Raw genomic sequence first — 20,256 nt, 5'->3', positions numbered from 1 at the left:
GGCGGGTCTGTCCTCTAGATAAATATTGTATCCAATGGGGTACCCATGGGTATAAACTGAAAGAAGAGTTTAAAAATACCAGAAAACTGCTGCAATATTGGTGGAGCTCGAAGCCCTGAGTTGGTATGACGTGTCGTGATATTATGCAATTTTTTGCAGTGTGGTGACAGTGGGAATGTCAGTGACAGTAGTTCCGTAGTGCACAAATACTTTGGGGACAGCTGTTCTTGCGTTTAAATATGCCACACAATCTTGCCACCCCACTACCAAGTGCATTAATCTCATAGCACTAATGTTACATTTTGATTTCTCACATCAAGTGTAAGGCCTTGTGGTTTCTCTGAGTGGAACGAAAAATTTGCTGCCGGTCGGTGCTAAATTACGGGCAGTTTTGTACTGTCAACCTCTGCCCATTTAGGAATTGGATTAAGGCCGTACAAATTTATTTCACATACACCCGGCCAAAAGTCTGTCTGAACTGAATTTATCCCAAAGATGGAGGACAGAATTCTAACTGGCGCATCTATTTCTATAATGTTATTTTACAAGTGTCACAGATGAAAGATGTAAATATCAATCTGTCTTTCCACCTCCGCGCCCCCCCCCGCCGCCACCACCCACCATCCCAAAAAAGCTATAGCTGTCATTAGTAACAATGACAATAACTAATATTTAATATGTCAGTGTCAGTTTGGCTCACATTGCTAGCACTCTTAGCTCCGAGACAGAAGTTTGTAGATTCAACTCCAAGTCTTGAGCACAAGACTCTCGGCTGACATTTCAGTGCAATACTGAGAGAGTGCTGCATTGTCAGAAATGCCATCCTTTGGATGAGATGTCAAACTGAGGCCCTGTCTAACTATTCAGGTGTATGGAAACAATTCTGTATTATTATTTGAAGAGTAGAGAGTTTTCCTCGTGGCCTGGCCAGCATTTAACCTCACCAAAATAAATTAACTGGTCAAAAATCTCATTGTGTTTGCAGGACCTTGTTTTGCATAAATTGGTGGCCTTCATAACAAAATTGATTACACTGTAAAAGTAATTCATTGCTTGCGTAGCATTTCAGACATTCTGAAGAAATGCAAGTTTGTTTGTTCTTTATCTCCTGCAAGTCCAGAGAAATTTGACTGTAATTAAACTCTTGTGATATTGCCACCATATCTAATGCATTTTTTAAAAAAAGCTACTTAATTGCCAATCACTTAACCGTGAGCTTAAAACAACTGAATTGTTCAGTGCCCTACATACCTGGAATTCTAAAAGACTTTGTTTACTCTCAGTGTCTGAGATGCATTGAGTGCAGTGGGAAAGCAATCTGAATTAATTATACTGAAAAAAAGCTTTTCAAATAAAATTTGCTTTATGGAGATGGAGGTTGAAGGGGTTCACAGCAGATAAGATATTTTCAGTGACCACTTTGAGTGGCTGCCAAGTGCTGCATTTAAGCAAGATGAAGCCATCAGGAACAGCAGAAAAGAAGCGGAGATTGTTTTCCATGTCATTTGATGCTGCATGCTGAGTACACTGTTTGTGTTATTGTGCATCCGAACTCCAATTCCTGCAATATCTTATGAAGGTTTATCAGCTCAATCTTTTTTTAAAAAAATAGCCATTTTAAAGAATGTAATGCATGAATTGTTATTTTATTATCATTTCCTGTGCTTGTGTCTGGCTCTAAAACCCATCAAATTAGTCAAGTAATCCTACCCTGTGAAGGATTGATCTATCACCTTCCAGCTACAAGAGCATGTTCAGAGCTAAGATGCTGATTATGGGATAGATCTTGAAATACCGAGATTTTGATAACTATTTGATTTGTTTTTTATTGTTTCTCTCATTTTTGTGTTATGTTCAGATTCAGATTCTGTGTCTTATGTTCTCTCCATCTTTCTCTTTCTCTACCTCCCACACTCCCTTTCGTAAATCGATGACGAACAATAGTGCTGGGGGGTGGCGGGGGTTGGGGGGAGGTGAGGGAGTTTCTGTCTGTATTTTCCCCCCCCAGCTTCCTTCCCCCATCAGTGCCATCAAGTAATTCCAGCTCAGGTACCAAGCACACTTCCTCTATATTGCCTTGTCAATATGCCAGCCTAAAACTAGCAAAGCTCATCATGTTTGCAGCAAGTGGCACATTGGCATCTGTTGGGACTTGTACCCATGATGACAAAAGTGCTAGCTAAGTGGGCTCAAATTGTTCTGCCCGCTATGAGCTGCTTCAGTTTAAAAAAAACATCCTGTGGGATTTGAAACATGTTGCAGATAGCAAAACTCAGTGGTGCATGGAAGAGTCATTGTAAGGCCTATGAAAATTTTGGTTGTGTTTTATTTTGCTTATGCTATTTATTATAAGTACATCTTGCACCATAGTTGACAACTACAAGCAACTGCGATCTGGGTCCTGCAGTTTTTATATGAGAACCGTCACAAAATTTGCAGATGGGAGAAGTCTATTGGAGTCTAGCAGTGCATTTGGCCACTTCAAAATGGCTCCTGCAATCCTTGCTTAAAAAAAATGGTCCTTTAGAAGTAAGAGAATATCTTATTTGAAGAAAAAGCTATAAGCCATCCCGTTCCCCAAGTCAATTCAATCACTGAGCGGAACTGTTAACCCATTGACCTAACTATAAAATTCGCATTATTCGCATTAGATACGTGTGGAACAAGAAAGGATGCCACCTCAAATACTGAGAGACACCCATAAATGTATAGATATTATCCTGTATAACATTTGACAATTCAGATGAACAGAGTTCCACTTCAAGATTAATAATTATATATACTATATATTCAATAAGTTTGTAGCAACAATATTATCAGGTGTCAAGGAGTAAGGTGCTCTTTACTCTGTACCAGTATGCAAGGACAATACTGTCTGGTACAAATGGGTAATATTCCTTATTCTGTACTGGTCTTCTGGTGTTACTAGCAGTATTTAGAGTGAACAGGACAATATGCTCCTGTAATTAAAACTATTCAAAAGGCTCACTACAGTCCCTTTGTTACATTTTCTTCAGAATCTGCTTATTACCCTGACGTCTACCTCAGCTTGTTAAGAGCAAGCAGGTCTCCTCATTATCGCAATTGTTGCTTCACTCTGTGCAGTCCACACAATTTAATTTGAGTACTCTTTAGATTTCCATGGTGTAAAATTAACTGCTATAGAAATTTCACCTGGAACTCCTGCAAGTATCCATTGGTGGCAAACGTTTACTTGGAGGATAAAAGACAGCAAGGAATTTGTTACAAGTCAGTAACACATGAAGGGGTTCTGACGGTGACATAAACCACAGGTGCGAAGCTCGAGCAGTTTATCAATGTCATCTGAACCCCCAAGATATGGAGCTGCCTTGAAACAAGCTCCTAAATAGGCTATTATTTATGATATAGATGAAAAGATAAATGCTTAGCATTGAAAAAAGAACCAGTGTAGCAGAGTTGAACGGCAAGTTCCCAGATGTGGGAAACAAAAATGGATGAACACAGCAGGGCTGTGATTGCCTGTCTTTACTGCAATGCTGTGAAGCTTTATTTGACTGAATTACAGGGGAACAAGATTTCAGTATACATAATGTGAACAAAATATGTGAAGCCTGTGGTAATTCGATGCCACTTTCCCCCATTGCAATAAGTGTCAACAGATTTATGAAAGGTATATTTTTTATCTTGCCCACTTAACTGGGTGAAGGAAGAGTATGTATAACAGCGTGCTGATGATTGTGCTCTTCCCTTCTCTGCAGGTCCTCCAAACCATCACAGCCAGTCCACTCTCCGGCCTCCTCTTCCACCACCTCACAACCAGACGCTCTCTCACCACCACTCATCTGCCAACTCCCTCAACAGAAACTCCTTGACGAACAGAAGGAACCAGATTCATGCCCCTTCCGCTGCACCAAATGAGCTGCCTACCACACCCGAGTCTGTTCAGCTGCAGGACAGCTGGGTTCTGAACAGCAACGTGCCACTGGAGACGAGGTATTGTAAAAGAAGGTTTATTCTTATCTTGTATTGCTCAGGCTTGCTGGATTTTATTGCACACTGAATGCAATCAACTTTCAGCTCAACCTTCCTCATGACATGTTCCGTGGCTCAGCAAATCATCGAGAACTTCAGGCGGCAGAACACCATGCAACTCTGCTCAGACACACCTGTAGAGTGCTGCTCACTAGCCTTCCATCAGCACTTTGATTTTTAATAAGTGAATAATGGAGTACCAGAGTTTGTTTTTAACTTTTTTGGCAAGGCTTCACACTCGGTGCTTTTGTACTACAGGAAACTCTCGATTTACTGGCACCTAAATAACCGGAAATCTCTGTTAACCGGCAAAATTCTGGAGTAGGTTCAGGTAAGTTTTACTTCATATTAGTGGCCGTTCCTGGATCTGTGGTTGTGTAATCGGGGTTCCTGCACTTGTTGCTAAGCAACAGGGATGCTTGGTCTGTGGCCGGGGTTCCTGCAGCTGTTGCTAAGCAACAGGGAAGCCTGGCTTTGTTGCTGTGTACGGAGCTCTCGTACCTTTTAACTATACCTCTCTGTAATCCGGACTTTTTGATAAACCGGCACCACGCCGGTCCCGTCGGTGCCGGATAAAAAAGAGTTTCCTGCACTGCCCACGTCCACCCTTATAAGTGTGAGATCACCTCTTCCAGGTGTCGTTTCTAACACATTTGCCAATTTTACAATGCACTTTAGTTGTTGGGCTGCACCCAAGGCGAGAGATTCCAAATTGGATCTCAATATCAGCTTGAATGATCGATAGGTGAACAGTCAGAAAAAAATGCCTGATTTTTGTGGACTATTCCTGTGTTTGACTGGTTTAGAGGTTGGGAGTATATCTGGAGGTGGCAACACATTTTAGAAAAGGAATCCCCTTAATATAGCTTCTCTTTTTTTTCATGTTGGATTGTTGAATTAATGAACAAATAGGACAATGATTTAGAAACTGGAGTTTGTTTTTTTTTCTTTTTGAATTCTATTGATATCCTCCCAGATACAATTCTGAAATATCTTGGAAAAATAAGTTCATGCTATTTAAAAACAAAACTGTTAAGATTGAGCTGCATCAGAAAAATGTTGCGAGCAGGAGCAGTGAGTTTGTGTCCTGGTGCCACAGTGATCAATCTCTGTACAGTGCTGGTGTGGGGAATTGAACAATGCAACTTTCACAGATGTGTAGGCTCATGACAGCACTTGTCCAGTGATTGTGCTTTAATCAGTTGGATTCTCATCCTGGTTGTATTGCTTCAGTTCACGTTGGTTTTCCCAGTAGGAAAAGAGAATTTGCTGGGGAAGGCCATTGCCACTTGCAAGGAAAGAAAATAAATTCCGCAGCTGGGAAAAAAAATAAGTTGCATTTGAGCCCTGCATGACACTACATTACCAGTAAATACCAGCGGCATCTTCATTTCAGGCATCGGGGGCTGCTCAGCACTTGTTAGGATGGCCTTGCTGTGTTAGTGGCCATTTGTAAGCATAGGAATTCCTCAAATAAGGCTCTGGAGAGACTGTGCAGCAATAACCAATTGAAATGATAAATCGCCCACTGCCACATTTAAAATCCATCTTGTAAATTGAGGTATTCTGGTGCTTTACTGACACCATCAGTGGGCAGAAGTTAGCTTTCAGGCAGTGGCTGATCTTCATCCCTTAAAATTGGTAGAGTTTTCTTTGCTTTTTTTTTCTGGTGTGTAAAGCACATTGAAATCCTTCTTTTATTTTCTAAAAACAAAATTTGCCAGGTCGTTGGATGAGTGATGTGCACGTGCATTATGCTAAGGGAAGAGGAGGAAAGTGGCTCATCCTCCCCGACAATTGCCGCACAGTACATTCCTGCTCTCAGTTTAGGTTGTCCTGGGTGAGAAGAAGGTGAGGTGCTTCCCTGAAGACAGAGATAGACTAAGTGTTACATCGAACCTACAGTACAGAAACAGGCCATCCAGGCACTTGGTCCATGCCGGCATTTATGCTCCACACGAGCCTCCTCCTACCCCATTTCATCTAACCCTATCATTTCTATTCCTTTCTCCTTCATGTGCTTATCTAGCTTCCCCTTAACTGCATCTATGCTATTTCCCTCAACTACTCCTTGTGGTAGCATGTTCCACATTCTTACCACTCTTTGGGTAAAGAAGTTTCTCCTGAATTCCCTGAATAAGTAGATGGAGAATTTATAGGGTGAGTCATTGGATGCCTCTCTCCTGATCCTCTCTGGGAAAAGCATACCATTGGCAGAGTTCTGTAAACAGGGCATGTTTCTATCAAGGGAGGGGCGACCTGAAGAGACAACAGGAAAAAAATGAAAAGAAACCCAACCTCGACTTCACCGATTAACAACTCAAAATGGGATAATTGAGTGTGACTTTTATTTTAAGGTGGGCAATGCCAACTCAAATTGATCTGCAAACAATTAGTGTAGCCTTGAAAACTCTTTAATGCTGCTTTTAAAAGATTTATGTTGTCGCTGGAATGAATGTTTAAAGTGGTTTGGCATGCACAATTTAGCTGTTTCTAGAAAAACATCACCTGTAAACAGAGGCCATTGTGATCAGAAATTCCATATAAAATCTGATCTGTGCTGAATAGATCAACATTCTGTAGCCTGTTGCCAGTTAAATATTAATAAAGTAAAGCTTTCTCCCACAGGCTCACCTAATATATCAGTGCCGCATATAGTAGAGGTTGTTTATGATTCCCTTTCCAGTAGACTAATCTTATAAAACTTACATAACACTCTCTGATGTACTACACTTTGATGTAACTTCCATTGATTGATAATGGTTCTGTATCTAATAGAGTTGCTAAATAAAAACATCAGCTGGAATTTTCCTTACCTGGGCGGGTCGGTTGTGGGCGGTCGGCGTGGCAGGTCATGACTCCATTGCTGCTTCCATCCCGCTCCAGAAATTGACTTTGCACTAATGGGGCCTATTAAGCCCACCCAGCGCATTACCCGGCCCAGTTAAATGGTGCGGGTCTGATGACGTCATCCATGATGCATTTTCAACCAGTAGATTTAAAGGAGTCATGGCCACAATGCATTTGAAGATTCATCTAGGAGTGTGCAGTCACTGCACTGGAGATTTTGATTGCTCCAAACACTTGGAAACATGCACAGAGGCAGAGGGCTGCACCCAGGCTCTCCGATGACTCCCTCCATATGCTTGTGGAGGGAGTCACAGCATGCAGGGAGGTCCTCTTCCCTTCTGATGGGTGGAAGAGACCACCCCAGGAGACAAAAAGAGCCTGGCTCCAAATTGTAGAGGAGGCCAACAGTCAGGGGGACCTGGGTGCAGTGCCAGAAATGTTTCAATGATCTCATTAGATCAGAAAAGGTGAGTACAAAGCCACACTCAACTTCATCCTGCTGTGCCTCTCATCACATCCCTATCAGTCTGCACATCATTACTCACACCAACAAATCTTGCACGTTCACCCATCCCCTTCTCTCTTTCTACATTATCACATCCCCATCTTACTAGCCACTCCTCACACTCACCCTCATCCTAATGCAATCATACCAACTAACAACATACAAGGAGGCCATTTGGCATTGTCACCCCACTCCATGATAGACACCCTCTAAAGATGTAACCCATCCATTCCTTACACATTCCATCACTCTCACTCAACCTTCTCTTCTTTCCCTATTTGCAGGATAAGAGCCCACAATAAGAGGGAGAGGGAGAGAACTGGAGGTGGACCGCCATCATTTGCCACCCTCACAACAGCAGAGGAGGCTGCAATGGAAGCCTGGGGAGTGGCCGAGCTGCTGGAGGTGGGAGACGGAGAGAGGGGGACATCTCAGCAACCTGGGGACAGAATTACATATCATACGAACATACATACGAAAATACGAATTAGGAGCAGGAGTTGGCCACTTGGCCCCTCGAGCCTGCTCCGCCATTCAATATGATCATGGCTGATCTTATTACTCCACATTCCCACCTACCCCCATTACCCACTTGTTTATCAAGAATCTATCTACCTCTGCCTTAAAAATATTCAAAGACTCTGCTTCCACCACCCTCTGAGGAAGAGAGTACCAAAGACTCACGACCCTCTGTGAGAAAAAATTTCTCCTCATCTCTGTCTTAAATGGGAGACCCCTTGGCCTAGAAATTCAGTTGCGTTAGCCAGCTGTTAGCGCCATAAGAGGGGTAGATTTCGAGCGCTAGGCACTTAGCGCCCGGGCGCAGACCGATCTGCGCCTACGCCCAACTTCAGTTGACAGTTAGCGCCGGCGCAAAGTGTTTGCGCGCGCTCAGCTGCACGCGCAGCTTATGACGTCATTTCGTCGTGCAACGCTGTTTGTGCGCCCCAAACCGGAACTTCAGTGGCGCCCGCCCAATGTGGGCGTGGCACTGTTAAGAACTGTGAAGTGGAGCGCAGCAGAGGCCCTGCGGGCCTCGGGGAGCGCTAATTAAAGGGCACTTAGACTGAACTATAAAGGCCAGCCATTTTGCTGCAATGACTTTAGTGCTTTGGATTTCTGGACAGAGACCAAGGAACAGACCTTACTGATTTGGGACAACATAGGAGAGGTATTTTTGGCTTCTGGCCAGAGCTTGGAAATTTGACTCATTGTGATTTCACTGTTTGCAAGTATATTATGGGGGCTGCATGGGGTTGCAACCCTCAGTTCCAGCATTATGTGCGAAGAGCTCGCAGACGCTGTGTGAGAGGGGCAGCCATGCCTAGACGCAGAGGGGCCATCAGGCGTCGGCAACGTAGGCCTTACCCACTCAGGGAATACCGGCAGCAGGTGTCCTATCTCACCATGACTGCCGCGCATTGTGTTAAGAGGCTGCGCTTCAGAAGGGAGGTGGTTGCAGAGATCTGCCAGCTGCTTCACAGAGATCTGCGTCCACAGCTGATGTGCAGGACGTCTCTGTCGGTGGAAGTGATGGTCACGGTGGCTCTGAACTTTTATGCAAGCGGCTCCTTCCAAGCCGCTGCTGGGGACATAGCGAACATCTCCCAGTTCGCCGTGCATCACTACATCCGGCAGGTCACCGATGCCCTTTTCGCAAGGAGACACCAATTCATCTCCTTCCCCATGACCCTAGAGAGGCAGGAGCAGCGTGCAGTCGGATTTGCGAGGATCGCCGACTTCCCCATGGTGCAGGGCGCCATTGACTGCACGCATGTGGCTATGCGGGCACCTATCGACAATGCCGAGGATTACTGCAACCGGAAGGGCTACCATTCCCTCAATGTACAGCTGGTGTGTGACCACAGGCAGCGCATCCTAGCTGTCAATGCCCGCTTTCCAGGAAGCAGCCACGATGCATTTATCCTGCGCCAGACTGCTGTGGCTGACATGTTCCAGGCACAGCCTCCCCCAAGAGGATGGCTTATCGGGGACAAGGGCTACCCTTTGTGTACATGGCTCATGACCCCGCTCCGCACGCCCAGGACCCCTGCTGAGGAGGCATACAACGAAAGCCATCAAGCCACAAGGAACATCATAGAGCAAACGATTGGCGTCCTCAAGCAACGGTTCCGCTGCCTGGATCGTTCCGGCGGCTCTCTACAGTATTCGCCGGATAGAGTCTCCCAGTTCGTCGTCGTTTGCTGCATGCTGCACAACCTGGCTATCCGCAGGACTCAGGCACTGCCACCTCACGTTGGACCACCACCTCAGGAGGACGAGCAGGAGGACCATGAGGAGGAGGAGGAGGAGGAGGAGGAGTACCAGCCCAGGAGGGAGCCACAAGGTCCAAGGGCCGTCCGTCGGCGGCTTATTGAACGACACTTCTAGGCCCCCTGTCAGGGAATGGCTTGTGGCAATGAACACACCTGAATGCAGCCGCTCCGCAAGCCCTCAGCCGGTTAACGCAACAACCACTTGAAACATCACACATGGACAAGCTGAATAAATAAAAAGCTTTATTTAACAAACTCAGGGCCCTTCCCACATGAAACACAAAAACAGACAAGACCCCCAAAAAACAGTCAAAAACATATCTCACTCCCACAACCTGGGGAGGAACAACAAAACTTGTCCATCCAATTGGCCTTCATCTTCGGCCTTACCAAAATAAACCCCCCCCATAGAGAACACAAACACCCCCATATAAAAAAACATTTGGCAACACACTCTACTTTGTGTGCCGAGAGGGCGAGTCCTTGTGCAGGCTTCTCCGGCCCCTGGCCGACCTGCTGCTCCGCCTCAACCTGGGCCCTGTGGGTGTTGCAAGGCTGGGGGAAGGCTCCTGAGGGGCACAATGCGTGACGGCAGATGCCCTTGGGGGTCGGCCTAGACGAGGTCCGGCCCTGGAGGGGCCGGCTGCTGACTGCTGCAGCTGTGGCTGGCCAGCATCAGTCTTTCCAGCAGCTCGTCGCAGCTTTGCTGGGGGAGTGGCAGTGGCGGCTGGAGCAATGGGGGCAAGCTGGCTGATGCCAGGCGCTCGCTGGTCGCCAGAGACACTGGCAGTCGGCCGGGCTGGCACTGCAGCAAGCGCAGCAATCTGGTGAAGGACAGACCGCTGTGCTGCAGCAGCGCGGCGGGTGCCCTGGCGATGCGTCTGTGACACAGCGAGTGTGGCAGAAGTGAGTGCCCATACTGCCCTGGTCTGTGCCCGCATCAGACCAGCCAGTGTCTGCACGGCACCACTCATGAACTCTCAACTCGCGTCCTGTGATGCCTTGAATTCTGCCCGACTTGTGTCCAGTGATGCCTCGAATTGTTCAACACCCCTGGCCTGTGCTGCCGCGAGTTGTTCGAAACCCCTGGCCTGTGAGTCCCCGAAATTGGCCACACTATGAGCCAGGGACTCAATGGCCTGAGGCAACTGTGCCACAACCCCCATGAACTCGGTGTGGCGACGCTCCGAGTCCGCGGACATTTGATCAAGGAGGCGCACCTCCTGGGCGAGGACCGTCTCCGGACTGGAGGCCGGACTCTCCCTCTGGGGAGAAGGCCGCCGAGCTGGCCGACCCTTCCCGCGTGGCTGGACGCCACTGGGCCCAGCAACTGCCCTCCCCTGCAACACTTCCCCCCTCTGGGGAGAAGGCAGCCGTGCTGGCCGACCCTTCCCGCGTGGCTGGACGCCACTGGGCACAGGAGCTACACCCCCCTGCAACACTTCCCCCTGGCTCTCCTCCAGGCAAGACGTGTCCCCTCCATTGCCATCCCCTGGCGCGGATGAGGGTTCCCCCGATGTGCCGCCTTCCTCTTGCTCCTCATCGTCCTCCTCTTCCGAGGGACTGACACTCGCAGCTTCAGGGACCTCCTCCTAACCAGCTGAAAGCAGGAAGGCACAAGAGTAGCTTTAGAGTGAGGACAGGGCGTCAGCGAGGGAGGCATGAGTGGTGGCATTATACGCATTGGTGGGACAGTGGCAAAGGATGTAGATCTGAAGCGCAAGGGGACCGAGAGAGGTCCAAACGGTCATGTCCTTACCATTGGGGCCCAGCACAGGGTCGGCATCTCCAATAGCAACGGGGCCAATCGCCCGGGCACGCATGAGTCGAGCCATGCGCTCCTCCAGGTCACTGAGCTCCTGGAACTGGGAACGGCCTCCCCCGGTGACAGTCCGGCTCTTCAGATTCTGCGCCAGCTTGGCCTGCAAGAGAAAGGACGGCCTCTAAGTACAGTGTGGTGCCCTGTTGGTGTGTGCACTGCCTCCCATGGTGGAATAGCTTGGCCAGTGTGGTGCCCTGTTGGTGTGTGCACTGCCTCCCATGGTGGAATAGCTTGGTCAGTGTGGTGCCCTGTTGGTGTGTGCACTGCCTCCCATGGTGGAATAGCTTGGCCAGTGTGGTGCCCTGTTGGTGTGTGCACTGCCTCCCATGGTTGGTGTGTGCACTGCCTCCCATGGTGGAATAGCTTGGCCAGTGTGGTGCCCTGTTGGTGTGTGCACTGCCTCCCATGGTGGAATAGCTTGGCCAGTGTGGTGCCCTGTTGGTGTGTGCACTGCCTCCCATGGTGGAATAGCTTGGCCAGTGTGGTGCCCTGTTGGTGTGTGCACTGCCTCCCATGGTCGAATAGCTTGGCCAGTGTGGTGCCCTGTTGGTGTGTGCACTGCCTCCCATGGTCGAATAGCTTGGCCAGTGTGTAAAGTGCAGAAAGTGCTATTGATGAGCATGCCAGTGCCATAGCTGCTGGAGGAGGGCTGGCCATTAGGCCTTTGAGGTCCCTTTGCCCATAATGTGAGGTGCACATGCAAGGATGAGGAGGACACTGGAAAGGGTACTCACCCTGACCAACCGAGTGAGGTCGTTAAACTTCTTCCGGCATTGGTCAGCAGTCCTGGGGACATCGCTGTTGGCTGTGACCCTCTGGGCGATTTCCCTCCAGGCTCTCCTGTACAGCCTCTTGGGAGCCTTCTTGCCACTGTCCGGGCACAAGATATCTCTTCTCTTCTCCAAACCCCTAAGCATCACCTTCAAATCATGGGCAGAGAAGCGCTGCGCTCGCTCACGGGCCCTCTGCATCGTTGCTGGCGCTATTTCTCTCCAGCAGCAGTGTTTAGGCCTAGCTGGAGGGCTGCAGTATCCAGGGCGTGGCAGCAGACCAAGTCGACCCTTCCCCCTTTAAGAGCTGGCTGACGTCAGGGTGTCTGCTGTCAATCAAAACATGACCGCACCTGCGCTGCGCCCGGCCTCGGCGGTATCACTCTGCACCGCCGGCTTAGCGCCTAAAGAGAGGGGTGCAACGCCAGTTTTAGCGCTCGCCCAAACTCCTTGGCCAAAGCTACTGAATATCGGCGAAGTGGCCTCCACTTTCCGGCGGGCGCAAACTTTAGCGCCCGCCCGACTTTACCGCCCCAAAAGTGGCTATACTGAATTTCTAGGCCCTTATATTTAAACAGTGACCCCTAGTTCTAGATTCCCCCACAAGAGGAAACATCCTCTCCACATCCACCCTGTCAAGACCCCTCAGGATCTTATATGTTTCTATCAAGTCACCTCTTAATCTTCTAAACTCCAGCGGATACAAGCCTAGCCTGTCCAACCTTTCCTCATAAGACAACCTGCCCATTCCAGGTATTAGTCTAGTAAACCTTCTCTGAACTGCTTCCAACGCATTTACATCCTTCCTTAAATAAGGAGACCAATACTATACGCAGTACTCCAGATGTGGTCTCGCCAATGCCCTGTATAACTGAAGCATAACCTCCCTACTTTTGTATTCAATTCCCCTCGCATTAAACAATAACATTCTATTAGCTTTCCTAATTACTTGCTGTACCTGCATACTAACCTTTTGCGATTCATGCCACCCAAATCCCTCTGCATCTCAGAGCTCTGCAATCTCTCACCATTTAGATAATATGCTTCTTTTTTATTCTTCCTGCCAGAATGGACAATTTCATATTTTCCCACATTATACTCCATTTGCCAGATCTTTGCCCACTCACTTAACCTATCTATGTCCTCTTCACAATTTACTTTCCTATCTATCTTTGTGTCATCAGCAAATTTAGCAACCATACCTTCAATCCCTTCATCCAAGTCATTTATATAAATTGTAAAAAGTTGAGGCCCCAGCTCTGATCCCTGTGGCACACTACTCGTTACATCTTGCCAACCAGAAAATGACCCATTTATGCCTACTCTCTGTTTCCTGTTAGCTAGCCAATCTTCTATCCATGCCAATATGTTACCCCTACACCATGAGCTTTTATTTTCCGCAATAACCTTTGATGTGGCACCTTATCAAATGCCTTCTGGAAATCTAAGTACAGTACACCCAGCGGTTCCCCTTTATCCACTGCAGATGTTACTTCCTCAAAGAACTCCAATAAATTGGTTAAACATGGTTTTCCTTTCACAAAACCATGTTGACTCTGCCTGATTACCTTGAACTTTTCTAAGTGCCCTGTGTTATATCTCAAGAGTTTAATAACCTTGCTTGTATAACAATTAAAAATGTATGCAGGAGACAGAGTTCAGTTAACAGCCACCTCTTTAGAGAATCTTCTCAACCCAAAGCACTCTGTTTCCCATAGTGCATTCACAACTACGGTAAGCTATGTGGGATAATTCAAATACAACATTCAAAATACACAACATCTCCTCCCCTCTTACATTAGATGTCCCAATAGAACCACAAAATTTTTAAAACACAATAACCTGGAAGTGAGGGTAGACTTCCTCCAACCATGGCTGTACCCATGGGGATTATTCTGCCCCAGATAAAGGGGAAGCCTCTGAACTATAAGTTCAAACGTATAGGGGCCCGCCGCTCTCTGGTAGGATACCGGCGGTCAACCTGGCTCTCCAGTTCATTGTCTCTCACAGGTGACGTCAACACAGGTGTAGGCGCCTGAGGTGCCTGTATACAGGTCTCCCTTGCTGATGAGATAGGAGCTGAAGCGGCTGCTTCCTCAGAAGGTAAGCCTCTCGGTGTAGAAGGCGGATGACCCACAGCGTCACCCAATGGCAGATACACTGCTGTTGGTGGTTCAGCGGGTGTTGCTGCACTTCGTAGAAGCTGATCGGTGTGTCTCTTCCAGACAATGTCCTCAGGTGTCTGTACGGTGTAGGATACTGGACCAGTCTGTGCAATGACAGTAGCAGGAACCCACTTAGGTCCACCACTGTAGTTCCGTGCCAACACATGTTCACCTGGACTGAAGACTCTGTCTTTGGAGCGTTGTTCACGTCGCTTGATCTGCTTGTCCTGCTGATACTGTACCACGTCTTTCACCTTTGGCGGTTTCAGCAGGTCGAAGTTGGTTCGTAGCTCTCTTTTGAGCAGTAGAGTGGCAGGTGATGCTTTTGTGGTCGCATGTGGTGTGTTCCTGCAACTCAACAGGAAACTATTCAGGCGCTGATGAAGCGTTCCCTGGCCTTGCGATGCCTTTAGAGAGTGTTTCATGGTCTGAACAAACCTCTCAGCTAGACCATTGGTCGCAGGGTGGTATGGTGCAGCCCTGATATGTTGTACGCCATTCACCTGCAGGAAGGTAGCCATTTCTTGTGACACCCACTGTGGACCGTTGTCTGAGACAAGTTGCATTGGAGATCCAAATCGGCTGAACACCTCACCTAACTTCTCGATGGTCTTCTCAGCGGTGGTGGACCTCATTATAACAACCTCTGGCCACTTATTGTGCGCGTCAACAACCACCAGGAACATTCTCTCCTCGAATGGACCTGCAAATTCTACATGAATGCGGTGCCATGCTTCCTCCGGAAAATCCCAGGGGTGAAGAGGTGCAAGCTGTGGCACATTACGAACTCTCTGACATGAGGAACAGGTTTTCGCCTTGTCCTCAATCTGTCCATCCATACCCGGCCACCAGAAGTAGCACCTCGCTATTTCTTTCATACAAACCATTCCGCAATGTCCGGAGTGTAGTTGCTGTAACACTGGTTTCCATAACGATGGTGGAATAACCACTCTCCTCCCCCACAGCAAACATCCAGACTGCACCGACAGTTCATTTCTCCTTAAGAGATATGGTTTCAGGTTTGGGTCATCGCTATCAAGCTTGCCCCTGATGATAATGTCCAGCACTGCAGACAACACTGGGTCGTCTCTGGTGTTTCATCGGACCTGTGTCGAAGTAACAGGCACGTTCTCCACCTGCCTAAAATAGCAGATGTCCATGCTACGCATCATAGGCTTGGTGACAGGCAGCGGCAACCTGGAAAGACCGTCGGCATTGCCGTGCAGGTCAGACTTGCGATATCTAATGTCAAATGTGTGTGCAGACCCACCTTTGCATTCTGCTAACAGCAAGTGACGGAATCCCTGTATGTGGCCCGAAGATGGTCATGAGAGGACGGTGATCTGTTAGTAGGGTGAACTGTCTCCCATACAAATATTGGTGAAACTTGCGAACGGCAAAAACGATGCTCCGTGCTTCTCGTTCTATTTAGGCGTAGTTAGTTTCAGCTCTGTTCAAAGTCCTAGATGTGAATGCTATCGGCTTCTCTTCCCCGTTTGGCATGATATGAGAAACAACCGCTCCCACACCATATGACGATGCATCGCAAGCTAACTGTATTGGTAATGAAGGGTTAAAATACGTCAAAGCTTCTGACTTCAGGAGCATGTCCTTTGCTGTCATGAACGCCTCCTGGCACTTGTTAGTCCATTCCCACTTCTTGTCTTTACATAGCAACCAATGCAGCGGCCTTAGCATCGAGGCTAGGTTCGGTATGAACCGTCCATAGTAGTTCAGTAACCCTAGAAAAGAACGCAGCTGGCTGATATTTTCAGGTGCTGGGGCATCCACGATTGCCTTGGTCTTGGACGGTACCTTGTGAAGGCCTGTGGCATCGATCACATGACCGAGGTACTCAACTGATGCCTGAAAAAAATCGCATTTATCCCTGCGAACTCTGAGTCCGTAATCCCTCAGTCTCTGTAGCGTTGCGTCCAAGTTATGCAGATGGTCTTGGTCATCACACCCAGTAACTAAGATATCATCTAAGTAGCACTGAACTCCAGGCAATCCACTAAGGATCTGGTCCATAGCACGTTGGAAAGCGCTGGAGCTGAAGTAATTCCGAAAGGAAGTCGACGATATCTAAATAGGCCCTTATGCGTCACAATAGTCAGCATTTCTCGTGACTGTTCACCCACATGCATTTGCAGGTAGGCTTGACAGAGGTCGATTGTGCTAAACTTCTGGCCCCCAGCAAGCCCCGCAAACAAATCATCAATATGGGGAAGCGGATATTGCTCCACTGACAATACAAGGTTAACAGTTACTTTAAAATCTCCACATATCCTAACTTCACCCCCTTTCTTAAGCACTGGTACGATGGGCGTTGCCCATTCACTCACGCTGACTGGTTCTAGTACTCCGCTTTCAACTAGGACTTCTAAGTCAGCCTCGACTTTTGGTCTGATGGCATAAGGTACGGGTCGTGCCTTCATGAACTTGGGTTTGCTATCCTGCTTAATAGGAAGCTTCACAGTAATATCTTTCATGCTACCCAGTTCTCCATTAAAGACTTCTGCATGTTTCTTTAAGATGGCGGGTGTGGTGTATGTAACCTGTTCCACCTTAAGAGAACTTAAGCCTGGTCCACCTTAAGAAAGGTACTACTTTCTTTGGCTGCTGTATACGACCGGTATATAAGCACAGTGTAATAATATTGTATTCAGTATAGTCTGACCTCCAACCAGTAAAGACCTGTTGAATTTACTCTTGTGGTCTGTGTAGTAATTCTCACTATAACACACAGACTTAACAGTGGCGACGAGTCCGATTCTTACCCTGCTGCAGTAATTTCCACGGCGACTTCGTCCACAGACAGGACGTCGAAGAGAGGTTTCCACCCTCATCACCTACGGGAAGACACGTCGAGTGGCAGGCATCGAGCAACCGGAGTGCAGAAGACATCCTGACCTCGAAGCCTCCATCAGCGACTGTCAGCTTCTTCTACTACCTCGTGGTGGGTAAGCCGGGCAGCGACGCGACAGAAAGTCAACCGCGTTGGCTGTACAGACGGGGCTGGGAAGACGGAGGAATAAGGGCGGTGAGGTCGATCGCGACCAGAGATAAGGGCCGGGCCGCTTTCGAGCGAGAGGCGCAGCGCGGGACATCGATCGCGACCGGAGATAAGGGCCGCATTCGGGCTAAAGGCACAGCGTCTGGGGAAACTGAAGGCGCGAGAGCCGCGGTGAAGTGGAGACAGCGTCGGGGGACGGGTGAAGACCGCCAAGCGCGGGAAAACCGCCATTTTGTGGGCGGAGGACGACGGCAAGAGCGGGAAGCTGCCATCTTAGATAACATTAAAAATCCGATAAATTGCTACGATGCCTAAGCATGGGAACATTGATGCCTTCGACAGTGATATAGAAGACTGGGCTATGTATGTAGAACGCATACAAAACTATTGTAAGGCAAATAAAATTCCTGAGACAGATAAAGCACTAACATTACTAAACTTAATGGGTGCGAAGACATACGGGCAATTGAAACACCTGTTATCACCAGATGAACCGGCGGATAAGACGTTCGAACAGATTGTTACTGTCCTAAAAAATCATCTTAGCCCCACGCCACTGATGCTGGCGGAACGATTTAAATTTTACGATAGAAGACAGCTGCAAAATGAAAGCAATGCTGAATATTTGATGGAATTACGTAAGCTAGCAAAATATTGTCAGTTTGGAACGGGACTGACAGAGGCACTTCGAGATAGATTTGTGTGTGGTTTATTTAAACAGGATACACAAAGGCGACTGCTCGAGGAGAATGAGCTGTCTCTCGAGAAGGCGGTCACTATGGCAGCAGCACACGAGGCCGCAGCGAGAGGCACGGCAGTAATGCAGCTACGGCCACCGGAACTCGGTACAAACAAATTGGGTTTGAGTTCTGTCAAATGTTATCGTTGTGGAAAGACAACGCACGATCAGAACCAGTGTTGGTTTAAAAACCAAGAATGCAGAACGTGTGGCAGACTTGGCCACATAGCTAAAGTATGCCGGTCAGGAAAGAAGACCAGCAATAAAAAGTCACCGCAAGGAAAATATGCAAAGGTACACAAGGTGACAAAGAACAGTTTGACTGAACAGAAGTCAGATTCAGACGCTAGCAGTAATGAACTGGATAGCTTAAGAATACACAACGTTGGTAAGGATACAGACCTCCAGACAATTTGGGTCACTCTTAAGATAGCAGGAGTCCAAGTAAAAATGGAATTGGACACTGGATCGGCATTGACGGTCATGAATAAGAAAGATTACAGAAGATTATTCCAACATATTCCCTTACAGGATACGGAGATTATATTGAAAACGTACACGGGGCAAAGAGTGTACCCTATCGGAAAAATAGAGGTAGAAGTGGTCCACAAGGGCGAAGGAAGCCAAGTAATGGACTTATATGTGCTACCTGAAGGAGGTCCACCACTACTAGGACGGGAGTGGATTAGGAAAATGAATATGGACTGGCACTCCTTGAAAGCACTAACGATAGATTTCGGGGAAACAGCTGTCAAACCTAAACGATTGTCCAGAATATTGGATGAGGCTAAAGAGGTGTTCCAGCCAGGACTGGGAATACTGAGAGGAATTACGGCAAACATCAAGATTGATGAACATGCACAACCAAAATTTTTTAAAGCCAGACCGGTACCCTATGCAATACGACCTGCGGTTGAAGCGGAGCTGGAAGCACTAGAACGTTCAGGGGTACTGTCTAAAGTAAATTGGAGTGAGTGGGCTACGCCCATTGTTCCCGTTATGAAACGTCCTGCGAACAATAAGCCAGGAGATCCAGGGAAGGTTCGCATCTGTGGAGATTTCAAGATCACCGTTAATCCGGTGCTTCACACGGTGCAGTATCCGCTTCCACGGATTGAGGATATTTTCGCTTCACTGTCTGGCGGGAAACACTTCACCAAGATAGACCTGGCGCAGGCGTACTTGCAGATGGAGGTTGAAGAAGAGTCACGCCAATACCTCACGATCAACACGCATCGAGGGTTGTACCGGTACAATAGGCTAGTTTTTGGTGTGGCATCGGCTCCAGCAATTTGGCAGAGGGCCATGGAGCAGGTATTACAGGGAATTCCAGGCACACAATGTTACCGGGACGACATTCTGATCACAGGTGATGGTGATGAACAGCATCTCGCTAACTTGGAACTGGCGCTCAACAGACTGAAAGAGTATGGACTTAGAGTAAATCGGCAGAAATGTGAGTTCTTCCAGAAGCGGATCTCGTACTGTGGTCATGTCATTGACCGGGAGGGGCTTCATAAGTCTCCCGACAAGATAGAGGCAGTTGTAAAGGCTCCCGCTCCGGAGAATGTCTCTCAGTTGAGGTCGTTTCTAGGATTAATTAACTACTACTATAAATTTCTGCCAAATCTATCCACGGTGCTGCATCCGTTGAACACTCTTTTACAGAAAGGGGTACCATGGGACTGAGGCGAAAACTGTAAGAAGGCATTTCGCAAAAGCAAAGAATTGATCACCTCAGAGGAAGTGTTGGCTCACTTCAACCCGACACTGCCTATTCGGTTGGCTTGTGATGCTTCTCCATATGGTATTGGGGCAGTACTCTCACATAAATTGCCAAATGGCACGGAAAGGCCAGTCGCGTTTGCATCCAGATCATTGACCTCCGCTGAGCGCAACTATGCGCAGATCGATAGGGAGGCCCTTAGCCTTGTATGGGGAGTGAAGAAGTTTAATCATTACCTACAGGGCCAAAAATTCACACTTCTGACGGACCATCAACCGTTGGTGTCCATTTTTAACCCTAAGAAGGGTGTTTCGGTGATGACAGCACAGCGTCTCCAGAGATGGTCTCTTTTCTTAGGGGCACATCAATATCA

General features: G+C 47.8%; 1 protein-coding gene across 7 annotated transcripts in view; it reads left to right on the top strand.

Annotated features, from left to right (window-relative positions):
* LOC147114145 (teneurin-2-like) overlaps window positions 1-20,256 on the top strand; it is a 1,360,318-nt gene that overhangs the window by 986,580 nt on the left and 353,482 nt on the right. For all 7 annotated transcript variants that reach the window (XM_085995783.1, XM_085995782.1, XM_085995780.1 and 4 more), the window contains one exon: window positions 3,741-3,975. In XM_085995783.1, the coding sequence (XP_085851909.1) occupies window positions 3,741-3,975 (235 nt within the window). The remainder of the gene's footprint in view (window positions 1-3,740; window positions 3,976-20,256) is intronic.

This window comes from Somniosus microcephalus, chromosome 8 (genome assembly GCF_052327205.1).
Source record: "Somniosus microcephalus isolate GS21.2 chromosome 8, FLI_Smic_1.0, whole genome shotgun sequence".
NCBI lineage: Eukaryota > Metazoa > Chordata > Chondrichthyes > Squaliformes > Somniosidae > Somniosus > Somniosus microcephalus.
This window is presented reverse-complemented; position numbering and strand designations above follow the sequence as displayed.